This window comes from Emys orbicularis, chromosome 6 (genome assembly GCF_028017835.1).
Source record: "Emys orbicularis isolate rEmyOrb1 chromosome 6, rEmyOrb1.hap1, whole genome shotgun sequence".
Classification (NCBI taxonomy): domain Eukaryota; kingdom Metazoa; phylum Chordata; order Testudines; family Emydidae; genus Emys; species Emys orbicularis.
The window spans coordinates 44,204,413-44,223,804 of NC_088688.1; the positions used below are offsets into that span (position 1 = coordinate 44,204,413).

A 19,392-nucleotide genomic window follows, 5' to 3' on the forward strand; every position below is an offset into this window, starting at 1 on the left:
TCTCAGAACTCATTCAGTTAAAATTGAAACCCATGCCGATCTATATTTAACAGTGGTGGTTACTCACGTCTGCTGTCATATGTAACAATGCAAAGACTTTGGGGGGAAAAGTTATTTAGCTGTGAACTTATAGAAAATACTTCATCTATATTGCACATAAGTTGCTTTTCAGCTATATGACTACAAAAATGCTCTCTAAGAGGTTCTGATTAATGATAGTACAACAGTTTGATTATACTATATACGTAAATGCCAGAACTAACTTTGTTCAGGTTTCATGTAGTTTGTATGTGTGGGCCTACATTTAGGTAGAAGATAGGATGTTTTTCAGTCTTTCTGAAATGTTAACCGTCGATGGATCCAGTATAAACCATCAGTGAATTCTGTGAGCATACATACAATATCACTGATGTGCAGAAAAGCCCCGAAATCAGCTACTTAACACACTGAATACTGGTGCCAAAACTGCATGTGTGTGTTTAAGTAGCTAAAACACATATTCGTCATCACCTCATAGGTAGAAAGTTACTGATTACTGTTTTAACTGTAGTTATTTCCAAGTTAGAAAGAAAGATAGGGCAGCGTGGCCTACACTGTTACTGGACGAAAGCTCTCAGAAGAGAGGTTTAACCAGCTTAAGCCATGACTCTTGTATACAGTTTTTAGAGGCAAGTACTAAAACTTGTTAGCTGCTGATTGTATCTGAATGTCTTAGGGCTTGGCTACACTTGCGAGTTACAGCGCAATAAAGCAGCCCCGGGTGCCCTAGCTCACTCCCCGTCCACACTGGCAAGGCACGTAGAGCACTCTAACTCCACGGCTATAGCGCTGCTGGTACTCCACCTCGGCGAGTGGAATAACGTTTGCTGCACCCCTGCTGGAGCACCACAGTGCCAGTGTGGACTAGGTGTTGCATTACTGCGCTGTGATCAGCCTCCGGAAACGTCCCATAATCCCCTTAAGTCAAGTGGCCACTCTTCTCATTGTTTTGAACTTGCTGTAGGAATGTGGATATGCCGTTTTGAAAGCTCCGTTTCTGCCAGCTGGCTGCTTATCTGCTCCGAGACAGATTAGTGTGGAATGCTGTGTGTGTGTGTGTGTGTGTGTGTGTGTGTGAGAGAGAGAGAGAGAGAGAGAGGCGGGAGGGAGGGGGGGTCTGCTGCTATCTGAACTTACAAGACCGCATGCTAACATGCTCTCAGCCCCCCCTCCCCCAAATCCACTCTCTCTCCCCCACATACACATAACACACTCCCTGTCACACTCCAGCCCACCCCCCCATTCCCATTTGAAAAGCACATTGCAGTCACTTGCATGCTGGGATAGCTGCCCATAATGCACCATTCCCAATGCCACTGCAAGTGCTGCAAATGTGGCCATGCCAATGCGCAAGCAGCTGTCAGTGTGGACAGACTGCAGCACTTTCCCTACTGCGCTTTCTGAACGCGGGTTTAACTCACAGCGCTCTACATCTGCAAGTGTAGCCATGCCCTTAGTAAATATAAATGTAAGTAGCTCCTATGTTATGTACTTTATGCTTTAATGCTACTGTAGATGAATACAAAATACTTTATTTTACTGGAACTTTTGAAAGGCTTTAATGTTGAATGACTAATTGAGATTCTATAACATTTTCCCCTTAGAAATAACATTTCAATAGTTTCCATTTGTTTTTGGAAGCAAAGATTTATTCTAATGTAATACTGGATTTGTTGACAAATGCCCCTTGCGCATTCAATTTAGTATAACTTTTGGTATATCTAAAAATTAAGCATGCCAGCAGAAAATGGGGGCATGGTTCAGGTTTTTGATTTTTCTGAGAAGGCTTGTTTTTCATTTTAGACACTGCAAGAGATTCTCATCAGCAGGATAGCTGGGCAAAATTGTTTGTCACAACTAGTTTAACCAAATAGGGCTGTACTATTTACTACTATGTTTAGCTACTATTTCTTTCTTGCATGGATTAATGTGTTGTATAAATTGGGTTGGGTTTTTTTTAAGCTTCCTCTCTTCGCCCTTCTGGTGAACAGACAGCTTTACAACGAACAAGATGGAAAGAGCAGTCTTGCTTTAATTTACAGAAAGCATTAAAAACAGTGCAAAGAAACTTGATAGGCCCTGCTCTGTACTTAACAGTAAATACCTACAGTTTACGTACCAGGGTACTGACTCATGATATATTGGGGGGAAAATCTTCCATTTTGATAGAATTGAATAGGAACAGTGCTCCTATTGGGTATTTGGCCTGCTGTTCTTATAGTAGTTATTAGTATACCTAAAAGTTGGATTTATGATGCCAAAGTATTTTTCCCCATCCCAAAATGGATCTTTCCCAAATAGCTGTTTATAAAGATTTGTAAAAATTTTGTTTTTATGGGTTTTTAAATTTCTGAACACTGGAGAGAACTGGATTTGTGCCATTGCAAAATTCTATTGCATTCAGTTCAGGTGTAGATGCAGCAAATTTTGGGTCAGGTATTGAATGAGGGCCAGAAGTTTAAACATGATATGCTAGACAAGTGGAGTAAGTGAAATGATTCAGAAGGAAGGGATGATATGAGGACCAATGATGAGGAAGATGACTTTTAGCTTCTGAGTTCAGCTGCTGAATTTTGGTCAGGGAAAACAGCCTTCCAACCCCATGAATCCTGGGGAAGGGATGACCCAATACTGTGGATGCAGTGGTGTCTGTGTGGAGGACTGGCATCCTGTACTGATCTGTTTCATGTTCTCCCCAGACTTCACTTGGAACTGTGCTGCCATTGGCTAATTACATGGTTCTGTTAGAACATTCAAGTAATAAACTCCAAAGGATGAGGGTTTCACAACACATGTTCCTATCACCAATGAATGTCATCTGTAGCTTAATTAAATCAAGCAGGCCAGTTCAGTTTCAGATGACAGACCATTATTGAATAATCAGAGTATTAAAAAGTTTAAGGAAAAGAAGGATTTGAAGTCCATGCACTCTGCAATGCTCAGTATACTGAGATGTAATTACACTGGTATTAATGACTGCTAGTGTTTAAAGGGGTAGACAGATGGAGGGTGGGAGCTGAGGTGGTGGTGGATCAGTGGTGAATCTATATTTAGATATCTACTGTGTATCCTTTTTTATCTGACTCTACGGCTGGCCACTGATTTTGTTTTAAAAATCTTGCCCTTCTCTCTGTGTTAATGCACTTAAAACTGCTGTATCCCACTTCACATAACAATTTTTGTGGAGGAAAATTACTCATGCAAAGCAAAATATGTACATCCCGATGGTCAGAATTGTCAGATCACTAAGGTAAAAAACCATGCTGTGTCCAAACCAGATTCATCACTTTTACTTTCTGTCCTTCAGGGAACAACCTATCTTCAGCACCCGAGCTCATGTCTTCCAGATTGACCCAAACACTAAGAAGAACTGGGTTCCCACCAGCAAGCATGCTGTTACTGTGTCCTACTTCTATGACAGCACAAGAAATGTCTATAGGATAATCAGCTTGGATGGCTCAAAGGTAAGTCTATTTATTTTAAGATTATCAACTTTTTAACTATGTTTCAGTCTGGCATATTTCACACATTCTTAGAAATGTGTCCTATGTCACAATCTCTCCCAACAGGAAATTTATTGTTGGAGTTTTAAAATGGGAACACTTTTATTTACAATGTTTAATTGTTCATGAGAAAATGCTGTTGTCAATACATTAATATAAAAATCTATTACCAAAGTTCAGGAATTGCCTTTTAGTCACTGGGCAATCTCAAAAAGTGCATTTACTGTAAAAGATACTGGAAGTTATGTGTAGGTGATGATCATATCAGTTTTCAGATTTGTTTTCTATGGAGTATTAATATAGCTAGTTCCTTGGCATTATGAAGGACATCTGTTCAGTGATCATAATCGCTCAGTAAATCCTTGTTTGGCATATAATCCTCCATTTTCTGTATGGGGGGGGAAATGATGACTTTTCTCCTATAATGCTTTCAAAAGTAACCTCTTATCAAAACTCAATACATATTTTGATTAGGCATTGTAAATTGTCTAGTACCTGGATTTAGAGGACTAAGAATCAGGAATCTTGTTCTATTGTGTGATGTGATCAAGACCCTTGTCTGTCCCTCATATTACCCATCTGTAAAATACATATTAAAATACTGACATGGAGCTGTGCGCTTTTAAATATTTGTAAAGTGCTTTGAAATCTGTGGGCTAAGGGTACTACGTAAGTGCAAAGCATAATTCAAAAATTAAAAGCTGGAATTTTTCCCGAAAGACTTAATTTACAAAGAAGTTGCAACTTCTGTGGGCTTCACTGAATTGAAAAATAGGGGTATAGCAAAAACAACCCAAGAATTCTGCGGCACAGATGACGTGTATCTTAACCAACGTTTTAAGGCCTATTCCAGTGCTAATTGCATGATGCAGTAGAGTTTGTTTTAATTCCTTAATGAATGTTCTGTATTACTTGAGGTTTACTGTGTTTTGTAAAAACGTTGTAGGGTTTGGCAGTGTGATCCAATGGATAGAGCACTATAGTAGGAGTCAAACTCTATTTGGATGAGTTTTCATGCCCACATGAGCTCCCATTGAAGTCAACAGGGTGTTGCATAGTCACAGACAGGGCCGGCTCTGGCTTTTTGGCCTCCCCAAGCAAAAAAAAAAAAAAAAATGGGGCGGCCAGAATGGCAAAGCAAAAAAAAAAAAAAACCTGTGGCGCGGCCGGAGCGTGGGTGCAGGGGAACCGGCTAGCGGGGGTTTGGGGGAGGGAGCGGGCGGGAGAGAGAGAGAAGGGGGGTGGCCAGGGCTACAGTGGGGCGCCGCCGCATGGCCCCTCCCGCCGCGCCGCCTGCCACCTGCCGGGAGGGCTCTGCTCCGATCGGCGGGGAGGGAAGGACGAGGACTGCCCTGCCGGGCTTGCTGCAGGGTGCTTCCGTCCTCCGGAGCGGAACAACAACAACAAAAAAAAGCGGCCGTGCCACCCTAAGATTGGGCCGAATGCCGCCTCGTTCAATCTGCCGCCCCAAGCACCAGCTTGCTCGGCTGGTGCCTGGAGCCGGCCCTGGTCACAGAGATCAGAGGCCAACCCTAGTAAAATAAATTTGCATACAGATAATTTTGAATAAAAATAAGTGTAAGTTCTGACCAAAATTGACATGGTTTCATATCAGATATGTAAGGTGAACAAAAGCTTATAAACAACAGAACTCTGAAAATTACAATAGATGCAAATGAAGCTTACAGATGTTTTTATATTTACATTGACAAAATAATAAATTAAGTATCAATAGTAATATGACAATATTTGCTTCAAAGCTCTGTTTACATTGTATTAATATCAGTTTGCTTAAATACCCAAATCAACATAACGCTCACATCTGTACTGACAGCTTTTTCTGCTTTGGATTTTATTTGGATCTGATTTGCATAATTAAAAAAGCCACCAGCTTGGGAGGTAGGGGGAGACTTAAAGTAGTGCAAATTGAGTAGCATGATTTGAGCAAAGTGCAGTTTCTAGAGTATTTTCTTTTTTTAATAAAACCTAAAATGTGAACCTCTGCATTTCTTAAATAACATTCTTGATGTTTTTAAATTAAAAAAAAATGAAAACCTTATTTTTATAGAAACCTGTAGGGTTTTTAAATGGATGTTTTGTATGACACCACTTTAGGCAAGTTTAGAAGGGGGTATCAAAAGAATTCTAGCAGACTTCTCTAGTATTTATTTTTATTGCGGCTACTCTACTTAGCCGTTGTTCACATAGAAGGGAGAATGATGTATGGCTTTCTTCCTGACTCTGCTACAGACTTATTGTGTGATCTTCAGTCATTTGGTATCTCTCTCCATTTCGCTAGGGGATAATGCTTCTCTACCTCACAAAACTGTTGAGCTATAATTCGCCAATGTTTTGTAAAGTATTTGAAGATCTTAGATGGAATGTGCTATGTTAAGAGCAAAGGTAGTAATTAAATAATCTTCTTATACCTAGATTTGTTTAATCTATTTGCAGCACTAATCCTTATTCATATGTTCACCATTTTTTTCCTTTATGTATAGAGGCTTCATTGTGTAACAGCATCAACAGTCCCAAAATAGTTGTTGAGTTGTGTTGTCCAACTGCTAGCATTTGAAGGTTGTAATATCTATATTTATCTATTGGGTCTTTTCTTTTGTGTATTTATGTATGGGGGCAGCTCACAATAATAATTATCATTTCCTCTTCAAGCATTCCATCAATAATACAGTACTCATTGAGATCTTGGCAGAAAATACATGGGCTGCTACTGCTATTTATTTTTTAATTTTAATTTTTTACTTGTTGCCCAGAAACCCCAGTCAGGATCAAGGTCCCATTGAGCTGGGTACCGCTGCAAACACTGAAATACACACATTCTACCTGTGTAAATAATGCACTAGTGGACGATTGAATTTCTAGTTTGAATCTTACATTCAGGATATTACCCAGATGTATCTCTAGGAATTAAGCTATATTTAGTCTTGTCCCCTGCCCATTAAGTATGTGTGTGTGTGTGTGTGTGTGTAATATACATATATTGCTAAGCACACAATTCAGATATATCACAACTTTAAGTTCAAATCGTATCCAGATCAGATCTCTGCTACTTGGGATATAGCTGTATAGCTGGGTGTCAATAACTCATTGTTGTCATCTGAGCTTGTAGAGCCTTTCTCTATTGGTCAGACAAATGTTAAATTAGAGGAGGGAAAAAATCTATAAAGCTTAGTTCCTGGAGATGCTTGAGGTAATACCTTGCATTTAAAACTTCTTTCTTTAAGGAAATATATCAAAAACTTTCTCTTGCACCTCCATTTTTTGCTTTATATCTGAAAACTCTCCATGTATCTTGGCTACTTGAAGACCATAGGAAAAAAATGTTACAAGTCTAATTATTAAATCATTCCTATACAAGTCTTAGAATCTCTTAAGAGGTGTTTATAGAAAATTTATTTAGTTTACTTCTGCAGCATTCCCTTATTTCCCTTCCCCTGTTTGCCTTTAGGTTCTTTCTGTTTCTTCAGGATGTGTAAAAAAGCCTAAGGGAAGGAAGTATCTTGGTTTACCCTAGGTTTACCTGCATAGAGGAGTAAGGAGGTATAAGGTGTTCCTTTACTCTCCCATAAGCAGGGCCGGTGCAAGGAAGTTTCGCGTCCTAGGCGAAACTTCCACCTTGCGCCCCCCCCAGCCCTGCGGCAGCTCCCCGCACCCCCCTCTGCCCTGAGGCACCCCCCCCACGGCAGCTCCCCCCCCCGGGGAGCTGTGTGGCAGCTCCCCACCCCAGCTCACCTCTGCTCCGCCTCCTACCCGAGCACACCGCCCCCACTCTAATTCTCCTCCCCTCCCAGGCTTGCAGCGCCAAACAGCTGATTGGCGCCGCAAGCCTGGGAGGCGGGAGAAATGGAGCAGCGACGGCACACTCGGGGAGGGGGCGTAGCAGAGGTGGGGAGCCCTGCGGCAGCTCCCCCCCGAGGCACCCCTGCGGCAGCTCCCCAGCCCCCCGGCCCGGGGAGCCGTGCAGCAGCTCCCCACCCCAGCTCACCTCTGCTCCGCCTCCTCCCCGAGCACGCCGCCCCTGCTCTAATTCTCCTCCCCTCCCAGGCTTGCAGCGCCAAACAGCTGTTTGGCGCTGCAAGCCTGGGAGGCAGGAGAAGTGGAGTGGCAACTGCGCACTCGGGGAGGGGGCGTAGGAACGATGTAAAAAAAAAATTGGGGGCACTGCTTTTTGGTGCCCCCAAACCTTGGCACCCTAGGCAACCGCCTAGTTTGCCTAAATGGTAGCACCGGCCCTGCCCATAAGCTATTCACATTGTGGGGGACATGGAGAAAAGCCTCTGTGAGGCTGCTACTCTTCCTTTGTGTGTTAGAAGTGGGCAGAGCCTTGAGTGGTTCTGTGTGCAGACCAAAAGGCATGGCTATCAATTGGAATAAATCTGAGGGAATATAGAAAGTAGTGTGCGCTTTTGCTGCATGCAAAACACACTTTTATGGGCAATCCCTACTAAGACCATGTGTGATCCTATGCGTGGCCTGTACAATGCCTTCTATTGGATCATCGATATGAGGTATGGAATAAAAGTGAATTTTTGTATTGACTGTCTGAGGATATTCAATCCCAATTTTCACGTGAGCCTCTTCTTAGATTGCCGCTACCATTCATTCCAGATTTCTATTTGGATTTTGGTGCATAAGAATCAGGTTTTTAGTGTATTAAGAATATAAGAATGGCTGTACTGGGTCAGACCAATGGCCCATCTAGCCCAGTATCCTGTCTTCTGACAGTGACTGGTGCCAGATGGTTCAGAGGGAGTGAGCAGACCAGGGCAATTTATCGAATGATCCACCCCCTGTTGTCCAGTCTCAGCTTCTAGTAGTCAGAGGTTTGGGGACACCCAGAGCATGGGATTGCGTCCCTGACCATCTTGGTTAATAGCCATCAAGAACATATCCTCTGTGAAATTATCTAATTCTTTTTTTGGCCTTCACAACATCCTCTGGCAACAAGTTCCACACGTTGATTGTGCATGATGTGAAGTACTTTCCTTACGTTTGTTTTAAACCTGCTGCCTGTTAATTTCATTGTGTGACCCCTGGTTCTTGTGCTATGTGAAAGTGTAAATTACACTTCCTTATTCACTTTCACCACACCATTTATGATTTTATCGACCTCAATTATCTCTCTTCTAAACTGAACAGTCCACCTTTTTAATCTCTACTTGTATGGAAGCTGTTCCAAACCCCTAGTCATTTTTGTTGCCATCCTGTGTACTTTTGCCAATTCTAATATATCTTTTTTGAGATGGGGGTAACCAGAACTGCATGCAGTATTCCTGATGTGGGCGTACAATGGATTTATATAGTGGCATTATATTTTCTGTCTTATCTATTCCTTTCCTAATGGTTCCTATCATTAGCCTTTTTTTTTTTTTTTTTTTTTTTTGACCCTCTTGCACATTGAGCAGATATTTTCAGAAAACTAACCACGATGGCTCCAAGATCTTTCTTGAGTGGTAGCAGCTAATTTAGACCTCCTCATTTGTATGTATAGTTGGGAATATGTTTTCCAATGTGCATTATTTTGCATTATTGTACATTCTGTTAAGGTTTTTCCTGGGTACCATCATCAGCAGGGCTAATGAATGACCAGAGTTAAGTGAAATAAGTCACACTGCATCAGTCTCCTGTAAATTAAAAGCTCCTCTTCTAGTTCCTTCTGGTTTTTCTCCACCTCACCAAGTAACAATCTTGGAGTCTTTTCACTCAAAAATAAATTGCATATCTTCCTTCCATTTGCTCAAGAGGTAAATGTTCCATACTTACTGCTACTTCACCCTGTCTGACAGAGGCGTACCATTTTCAAAACCTTAAACCCATGCTATTTCACTACCAGCATACTCTCTGAAGATTTTAAGATCTTTCACCCTAGTTAAAATTTTCTGTCATTGGGCTGCTACAGTAATAAGGGTCATAAGCAAATAATGACAGGTTTCAGAGTAGCAGCTGTGTTAGTCTGTATCCGCAAAAAGAACAGGAGTACTTGTGGCACCTTAGAGACTAACAAATTTATTAGAGCATAAGCTTTCGTGGGCTACAACCCACTTCTGATATGCATCCGAAGAAGTGGGTTGTAGCCCACGAAAGCTTATGCTCTAATAAATTTGTTAGTCTCTAAGGTGCCACAAGTACTCCTGTTCTATAAGCAAATAAGTTTCCTTGAAAGAAGACCGGAACAAGGAAAGACCAGAATAGGAAGAGATGGTGAATGCTGGGAAAGTGTGAACCTTCTGTCTAGCAGCCCACATTCTCATATTTAAAAAAGGAATTTAGTAAGAGAGGTAAGAAAGTAAAAGGTATTTTTTTTAAAAAGGGCCTTCCTATTACGTAATATGTTAGGTAAGATACAATTTAGGCTACTAGTGAGTACGCATTCACTTCCTGATATTGAGGTGGATAGCAATAGCTGGCTTCTGTAGCAGTCTTTATTTCTAATCCTGAAGAAGTTAACCTTCATATTCAGGAACTGATCAGGCAGCAGGTCATACTCTTTCTAAAGAGTCAGCTGTACATCCAGAGCCAATTATATTTTTAAATTCAGCCTTCTCTAATTTCCAAATTGTAGCTTCCACACACAATGGTATCTGGACCATATGTTAATAAGATGCTTTTGTAAAATGCACCGAATAAGGCCTAAAGCACACCCTTCTTCAATTGAAAAGAGGAAAGAATAGATGGTTTATGTAGCATTGTTACTTTAAACTAGTGGATACCGACTTCCCAATTTAATCAGGTTTTGCTTACTCTGAGTCATGTGGAGGATGATAAACTCCAGTGCAAAATGGTGATTAGTTCTTCATTTAGTCTTTGGCAAAAGTCTTAGAACAGGTGTTCTATAGTGCTTTGAATATGCAAAGTGCTATGTAAGTGCTACGTATCTTTTGTTTATTGATTTATATGAAGTAATTCTTAATGAGTACAGGTAAACTCCAGATTAGTTCAGATTTGTTGTACCCGAAATTGATGTTGCCATTATGGTAGTCTTAGGAAAAACTACTGTTCTGAGAAGGAATTATTTCTGGGGACTACACAATTTATTTTCTATTATGGTGCTGCACTGAAGACATTTTTTGAGAGTTCAGGAGTGCAAATGACCATGCCACACCTTAAGTGGGGAGGGGGAGGAACAGAAAGGGGCATTATCCAACTTGCTGGGGGAAGGAGAATAGCACTTTACGGGGGGGAGGTGAGAGAGGGGCTCAGAAGCTGCTACAAAAGAGGGTGTGGGCCAGCATGGCGATGCTGACTCATCCGCAGGGATGGAAGGGCTGGGGAAGTGAAAAGTGGCAAGCCTGGTGGGAGAAGCCCCTTTTCCCCGGACCAGGTGGAGCAGTACCCACCCTCCCTCCCCTTGAGATGGCAAAATACCAGCTTTGGTCAGAACCTGCTGTGGGCATTGCACTAGCTGCTCCTTTCTAGGAGTGCTGGGAAGAAATTTTTCCCCTCACCACCAGATTGGCTTAGGTGGAGTAGGGGGGTTTTCACTTTCCCCACAGCGGGTTCGGGAAGGGCTTTGTTATGGTGAGATGGGATGGGAGTTAAGTTATGATGTCGCAGCTCATTATGTAAGTGTGGGGCGGATGTCCAGTGCATAGGGAAGGGATACAGTGATCAGATAAATGGCTTGGTAAAGGACTTAGACGGTATTGGTTAAAGAGTGGAACCGGGAGGGAGGGGGTGCTTAGGGCTCATACGACTGGCATGGCAGGGAACCACCCCCCCCCTTCTTTATAGCCCACCTAAACACTCATTTGGGGGGAGGGGGATGGTAGGGTCCCAGCAGTGGGTTGGCTGGAGGACCTGGATGGAAAAAGGGAGGGGCTGGCGGAAGCCCCCGGGTAGCTATTGTACGATCATGGAGTTATGGGTACTGTACACTTCCCCTCCCCCCCCCCTTGCGGGGTAGTCCCAGACATCTAATAATACAGTTGCGGACTGAATAAAACCATATCAAGTATCTCCTGTCCTTCTTTCGGTATAGAAGGACAATGTAGGTTGTGTGTTTCAGAGGTCCTAGAAAAGAATTTAGCATCCCTTCCCTTCAAAACAGCAAGTTAATTGATCTAACTTCAGAGAGGCAAGATCATAGAGACAGAGGTAAGAGACAAGAGTGAAATCCTGGCCCCACTGAAGTCAATGGCAAAACTCCCATCAACTTCAGTGGGGCCAGGAGTTCACCCCCCCCAGGCGTGTTGTGGGGTTTTGTTTTGGGTTTTTTGTTGTTGTTATTTTTAGGCCCTTGAAATCACTAAATATATCTTTAAGCCAATAAGAACTTCTCAGCAGAAATGTACTAGTTTTAGGAGATGTTATTTTTCTTCCCACTCCTGTAAAAAGGAAAGATTGACATAATTATGGTGGAAGACTCTGGCCACCGTAGAGCTCTGAGTTGGGGACCTTGACACAAAGTTTCTTTGTATGCAGTGTAGTTGTAGCCATGTCAGTCCCAGGACATTAGAGAGACAAGGTGGGTGAGGTAACATCTGTTATTAGATCAACTTCTGTTGGAAAGAGAGACAAGCTTTCAAGCCACTCAGAGCTGGTCTTCAGGTCTGGAAACTTATTTAGTGTCACAGCTAAATACAAGATGAGCCAGATAGTTTAGCATATGTAGTTAACGCATATTTCAAGGAACCATTCGAGGTGAAATGGCCCGTTAACAGGCCTTCATCTTGAATGGTCCCTTGAAATATGTGTTAACTATTTATGCTAAACAATCTGTTCCATCTTGTATTTAGCTGTGATACAAAGTCTGATCTACACTACAGACTTATATCCGTATAACTGCGTCGCTCAGGGGGTTGACAAATCAACACCCCTGAGCAACATAGTTATACCGACCTAACTCCTGTGTAGACCGCACTATTTTGGCAGGAGAGCTTCCTCCACCAACATAGCTATTGCCTCTTGGGAAGGTGGATTAACTACACTGACGGGAGAGCTCTCTTCCGTCACTGTAGAGCACCTTCATTAAAATGCTACAGCGGTGCATCTGCGCAGATGCAGCATTTTAAGTGTAGATCTTGCCCTAAGTTTCACAGACCGGAAGAGTTCTGTGTAACTTCAAAAGCTTGTCTGTCTTGCCAATAGAAGTTGATCCAGTAACATATATTCCCTCCCCCACCTTGTGCCTCTCTTGTTCAAGATGTTTAGGATGGTGTACAGTTCCCACCCCGCTTTACTAAAGACAGTATATAAAAAAAAAAAAACCCTATATCCCAGTTTCTTATTCCTTCCAGAGAGTCTGCTTTCCCAAATATTCCACAATATATTGTAATTGTACTTGAACTATTCTATATTGTAGTATTTTTCCTTGACTTTAGCAAAGCTTTTGATACGGTATTCTTGCCATCAAGTTAAAGAAGTATGGGCTGGATGAATGGACTATAAGGTGGATAGAAAGTTGGCTAGATCGTTGGGCTCAACGGGTAGTGATCAATGGCTCCATGTCTAGTTGGCAGCCGGTATCAAGCGGAGTGCCCAAAGGGTTGGTCCTGGAGCCGGTTTTGTTCAATATCTTCATTAATGATCTGGAGGATGGCATGGACTGCACCCTCAGCAAGTTTGCAGATGACATTAAACTGGGAGGAGTGGTAGATATGCTGGAAGGTCGGGATAGGATACAGAGGGACCTAGACAAATTAGAAGATTGGGCCAAAAGAAATCTGATGAGGTTCAACAAGGACAAGTGCAGAGTCCTGTACTTAGGATGGAAGAATCCCATGCACTGCTACAGACTAGGGACCAAATGGCTAGGCAGCAGTTCTGCAGAAAAGGACCTAGGGGTTACAGTGGACAAGAAGCTGGATATGAGTCAACAGTGTGCCCTTGTTGCCAAGAAGGCTAACGGCATTTTGGGCTGTATAAGTAGGGGCATTGCCAGCAGATCGTGGGATGTGATCATTCCCCTCTATTCGACATTGGTGAGGCCTCATCTGGAGTACTGTGTCCAGTTTTGGGCCCCATACTACAAGAAGGATGTGGAAAAATTGGAAAGAGTCCAGAGGAGGGCATGAAAATGATTAGGGGGCTGGAGCACATGACTTATGAGGAGAGGCTGAGGGAACAGGGATTGTTTAGTCTGCAGAAGAGAAGAATGAGGGGGGATTTGATAGCTGCTTTCAACTACCTGAAAGGGGGTTCCAAAGAGGATGGATCTAGACTGTTCTCAGTGGTACCAGATGACAGAACAAGGAGTAATGGTCTCAGGTTGTAGTGGGGGAGGTTTAGGTTGGATATTAAGAAAAACTTTTTCACTAGGAGGGTAGTGAAGCACTGGAATGGGTTACCTAGGGAGGTGGTGGAACCTCCTTCCTTAGAGGTTTTTAAGGTCAGACTTGACAAAGCCCTGGCTGGGATGATTTAGTTGGGGATTGGTCCTGCTTTGAGCAGGGGGTTGGACTAGATGACCTCCTGAGGTCCCTTCCAACCCTGATATTCTATGATTCTATGATATTTAAAACACAGAGATGTGAGTTTTTTTCTTATAGTTAGGTGTCATCTCATTAATGCTAGCCATGTTCACATAAAGGAACAATAAGAAGAGTACAGAAAACTACAAAATGAACACACATTTCGAAGCTTTTATTTTAGTGTAAGACAACAGCTGTCTTAGCAGTATGTCTTTAGAATGATGCATCAACGTACCCATCACAAAATCTGTAGGGTTTTTGTTGTTGTTTTTTTTCCCTTCTGACCCCATTGGCATCTCTCCTAGAAAAAAATGCCACTCTGCATATTAATAACTGTAGATGTGATTGGAACAGTTTGTATCCCCTCTAAATCATGGCTACCAGTTTATATGGCTTTGCTAAAGAGTTCTTTTGAGACCATGTAACTATACCCAAATATTTGGATATATCTGCATGTTTGCTGATGGATCTTACATTATTTAAAATGTGGTGAGAACTTCTTACGACTGCTATTACATTTTCTTTGCAGGCAATAATTAATAGCACTATCACCCCCAACATGACATTTACTAAAACATCCCAGAAGTTTGGCCAGTGGGCAGACAGCAGGGCAAATACTGTCTATGGCTTGGGATTTTCCTCTGAACATCATCTTTCAAAAGTAAGTAAACCTGTTTTTTAAAAATACCCGAGAGATGTGGGGGGGAAATTTTTTTTTGTTTTTTGTTTTTTTGTTTTTATTTTGGGGGAGGGGGAGGTTGGTTTTTTTGGTCTTTTCTTTTCCCTCCTGAACAGTCAGGATGATTTATGAAGAGCTAGAACCAAATTAATATCTTGTATAGCCTTGACACTCAATAGTGTTAAGGTAATATTTACATATTCTCTGAATCCAGCCTTTATAATATGGAGAAGTGAGAAGGGCAACCCTGGAAGCAAGTTTTTAAACTGCTTTGTGATACCCATTAATTTTTCTTTTTAAGGGAGAAATTTTAGATTTTTTTTTTTTTTAAACCTTACTGCACAATGTAAAATGTCAGATTTTCTCTTCTCTTTTGTCATATAAGAGTGAATTTTTTCCCTGTAGGAAACCAAAACATTTACATGGAAGATCAGTTTACTTTTTTTCTTTTAAGGAAGAAGATTCAGGCCCTAAATTCAAATAGTTTCTTTCTTGCTATATTTAGATCTGATCAGGAAAATTTTTGCTCAGTCAGTGACACTCTTTTTTCAACTGTAATTTTCACCCACATTCTTCTTTCATCTTTTCCTCCATTCTCTGCCATATAACTAATATTTTATTACAAACATTTTAAAAATTGAAAACTTAAGGGAAAGTTAGAAAAATACAGTAGAGGAAAAATAAAACTGTTGTTATTAGAGTATAGAAAATTCAAATAGATTACCAGCAATATTGAGAAACACCTTGTGGAGTATGTGAAATTTTATGCTGGCCTGCTTGAAAATAAAAGTCCACTTTCATAGTGGGAGGTAAGTTGCTCACATTTCCCAGAGAAATCCCAGTTAGTATTCCTGATGTCTTTAGTGCCGCAATTTGAACAACAGACTGTGAGTTGTTAGTAGTGTATGCAGTAGTTCATAGGGCATACTGAAATAGAGAAACTCCTGAAAGGTTTTCTCACTGAATTACCTGGTTTTCCAGAGAACCTTGGGCCTTCCAGAAGACCCTACCTTTGCTTTCCTTGGAGCTCCCTTAAATCAGATTATCTGCACTACTGCATCCACTCTACACTTAGGAAAGTGTAGAGCCAGCCTCAGTCCAAATCAAGGAGTTACAACAGTTCCCTTGTGCCCACCCCCTTCAAAATATTTCCTGATGGAATATCTGTCCAGTTGGATATTATTGTGATTTACTTATTAAAATTATTTTGCTTTTCATAATCAAATAGCATCAATCTCTACTAAGTTACACAAAACCAAGGAAAAAATTCGGAGTGACATTGATTATAATATAATATGCATGTGCATTCTCACACGTCACTGCATCAGTGAGCTTAAAAAAACAAGTTAATGTAGATCGTTTTAAACTGGTGTCCATATCTACCCAAGAGACAATTACTCATTAACATGGTGTATAGCTTGCATTGCTAATACTTACAAGGGTTATTTGACGAGTGCTGATTTGATTTTCCTTTCTAATGTACTACACCTCTACCACGATATAACGCGACGTGATGTAACACGAATTCGGATATAACGCAGTAAAGCAGTGCTCCGGGGGGGTGGGGGGGCGGAGCTGCGCACTCCGGCGGATCAAAGCAAGTTCGATATAACACGGTTTCACCTATAACACGGTAAGATTTTTTGGCTCCCGAGGACAGCGTTATATCGGGGTAGAGGTGTAGTTTGTTGCAGGTCACTCTCTTCATTTCTCAAAACAGAATCTCATACGAGCGTAATAAGAGTGCCTTGTATTCAGCCTTCTTCCAACATTTGGAAGAAGGAGCAGGAATTCCTGTTTTATGTTTTTTGTTTGTTTGTTTTTCCCTAGCATCTTGATACTGCCTCTTCATTTGCCCCTTTCTGTGGTTCGTGGTGTCTTAATCCTCCTGGGATGTGCGTATATGTTGGCTATATCATTATTTGCATGTGTGATACCAATGTGCTGATGAGGAATTGAAAAAAATTAGAATTATTGTAGGAAGCAGTTGTTAAGCAGTGCACATCCTGAATTCCATGCTCTTTGGCAGATATGTAAACTTTTTGTATAAAAATCAAACTGTCTTTTTCTGAAGTTTGTGATAATGAACATTCAGTACATGTTCAGTATGCTATTTTCATGGTGCCTTCCTTATCTTAATTATTAAACCTACAGATATGTTAGTCATCAATCCTTGTTCAGGACTCCCTCCCCACCTCACACACAAAACAAGACTGAAGTTTTAAAATTAAGCTGTTTTGTCAGTGTGTTTTTAAAATAGCAAAATGCAAGAAAAGATTATGAAAACTTCTTAGCGGGGAAAAGAAATCTTCACTTTTTGATCGTAATCTATTCAGTCACTTTTGAATTGGGAAATAAGTTTATTTAGTGGACACTGGACTGAGACAATAGAAGACCTGGGTTATAATCCAGCTCTATTAAATTCCTGTGTGACTTTGGGCAACTCACTTCCTCTGTCGCTGTGTCCCCTTCCACAGTGTCCTGTCCACAGTGACTGCCTTTCACTAGGTATTTGAACAGTGCCTAGTGGAATGGGACTTCAGTTGTGACTGGGGCCTCAGGGTGCCAGAGAAATATTAATTTATATTAACATTTGTTTCTGAAATTTCTGAAACAATTTATTCCTTTGTTACCTATAATTCCAGTTTTAAAATTCCTTTTCTATGTTTGTGACTATCAGTGCCCCTAGATGAGCTGTTTCATTATATAATTTTAATTACATCAGTATACAGGGGCCCTAATCAGAGTCCCATTGGGCTAGCCACTGTAAAAACATAGCAAAAAGACAGTTCTTGCCCCAGGGAGCTTACTTTCTAGGTTTATGAGTAGACACTATAGATGGATGAAACAGACAAGCAGAGCTGTGGAGGACAAGGTAGTTGTAAAACAAGTATCTTTTTCGTAATAAGTAGCATTCTCAACTTGCTACTTGCCTGACCATTGCCTGTTCCCTTAGCAGGTGGCACATCTTCTCTAGGTTGACAATAAATCCTAAAAATTAGACTAGTATTTTCACTTTGTGGACTGCTTCCTCTTCTGCTGGTATTACTGCCCTCCCAAACCAATCATCCAATCAGGATAGCCTTTTTCCTCAACACAGAGCAGCTATTGTAATCATGACTTTGGTGAAAATCACCAAACTGAACATACTAATGCTGAAAAAGAACAAAAGAGAAAGAAAGAAACAGACTCTGGAATCTCTGGTGGCAAATATGTAACCTTGAAGAGAGAAAAGCTATAAATCAGTCTTAAGATATGAGGATGAAGTGAAGAATCTCCATTTAAACATATGTTAATTGAGTTGTTCATTGGGAAAAGGCATCTGTTACTGATGGTTAAGGTGAAAAATGCCCTTGAAGGAAAGCTCCCTTTATTTTCTTGAACCAAAGAATTTGCTGACAGAATAGGAGGACTGGAACTGTATACAGTAGCTCCAAAAGGTCATTAAGAGAACTTGTTTCTTATCCAGGACATGAGGTCATGCTTCCTGGAACTAAACTACTATAATTGTTAAAAGGCGGTCAAAAAAGCAAACAGGATGTTAGGAATTATTAAAAAGGGGATAGAGAATAAGACGGAGAATATATTATTTCCCCTGTATAAATCAATGGTACACCCACTCACTCACTCATGCCTGTCACCCCACTCGGGGTATGGGCCGCCAACCACAGATCTCCAGAGTCCTTTATCCTGGGCCATTTGCTCTAGCTGGTTCCAGGTATCGCCCATTTTTATGCTATCAGCCATGTACCGATGGTAATCGGCTTAGTGGCTTCCTCACGACTTTCACCACCCAGCGTCATGCGTCTTCGAGTTGAAGACCCTTCTTTTTCCAGGCTAAAAGTTTCTGTTATCTCTATTGTTGGCATTTCTGTAGCAAGTTGATTTTTTACGGGGTGGAGTTGCTAGCCCCATGCCCAACCCTCCTCCTTTATCCTGACTTGGGACAGGCAGATGGCCCCAAAAGACCTCTCTGGTGGAATTAATGGTACGCCCACATCTTGAATACTGCGTACAGATGTGGTCTCCTCATCTCAAAAAAGATATACTGGCACTAGAAAAGGTTCAGAGAAGGGCAACTAAAATGATTAGGGGTTTGGAAAGGGTCCCATACGAGGAGAGATTAAAGAGGCTAGGACTTTTCAGTTTGGGAAAAAGGAGACTAAGGGGGGATATGATAAAGGTATATAAAATTGAGTGATGTGGAGAAAGTGGATAAGAAAAAGTTATTTACTTATTCCCATAATACAAGAACTAGTGGTCACCAAATGAAATTAATAGGCAGCAGGTTTAAAACAAATAGAAGGAAGTTCTTCTTCACACAGCGCACAGTCAACTTGTGGAACTCCTTGCCTGAGGAGGTTGTGAAGGCTAGGACTATAACAGCGTTTAAAAGAGAACTGGATAAATTCATGGAAGTTAAGTCCATTAATGGCTATTAGCCAAGATGGGTAAGGAATGGTGTCCCTAGACTCTGTTTGTCAGAGGGTGGAGATGGATGGCAGGAGAGAGATCACTTGATCATTACCTGTTAGGTTCACTCCCTCTGGGGCACCTGGCATTGGCCACTGTCGGCAGACAGGATACTGGGCTAGATGGACCTTTGGTCTGACCCAGTACAGCCGTTCTTATGTTCTTAAGAAAATTTTCTCAGGCTTGTTAGCTGTTTGGAAGGTCTAAGAAAACTTCTAAAATTAGTAGTTGGAATTTCAATCTAGACTTTCTGGCCTGATTTCCCACTGCT

At 41.4% G+C, this 19,392-nt stretch overlaps 1 protein-coding gene across 1 annotated transcript in view; it reads left to right on the forward strand.

The window, feature by feature from the left end:
* Nucleotides 1–365: 365 nt before the first annotated feature.
* The window catches only part of HOMER1 (homer scaffold protein 1), a 96,717-nt gene continuing 77,690 nt past the window's right edge, over nucleotides 366–19,392 (forward strand). Inside the window, exons 1-3 of the mRNA XM_065406548.1 lie at nucleotides 366–376; nucleotides 3,347–3,503; nucleotides 14,499–14,630. Coding sequence (XP_065262620.1) covers nucleotides 14,529–14,630 — 102 coding nt within the window. The 5' untranslated portion in view covers nucleotides 366–376; nucleotides 3,347–3,503; nucleotides 14,499–14,528. The remainder of the gene's footprint in view (nucleotides 377–3,346; nucleotides 3,504–14,498; nucleotides 14,631–19,392) is intronic.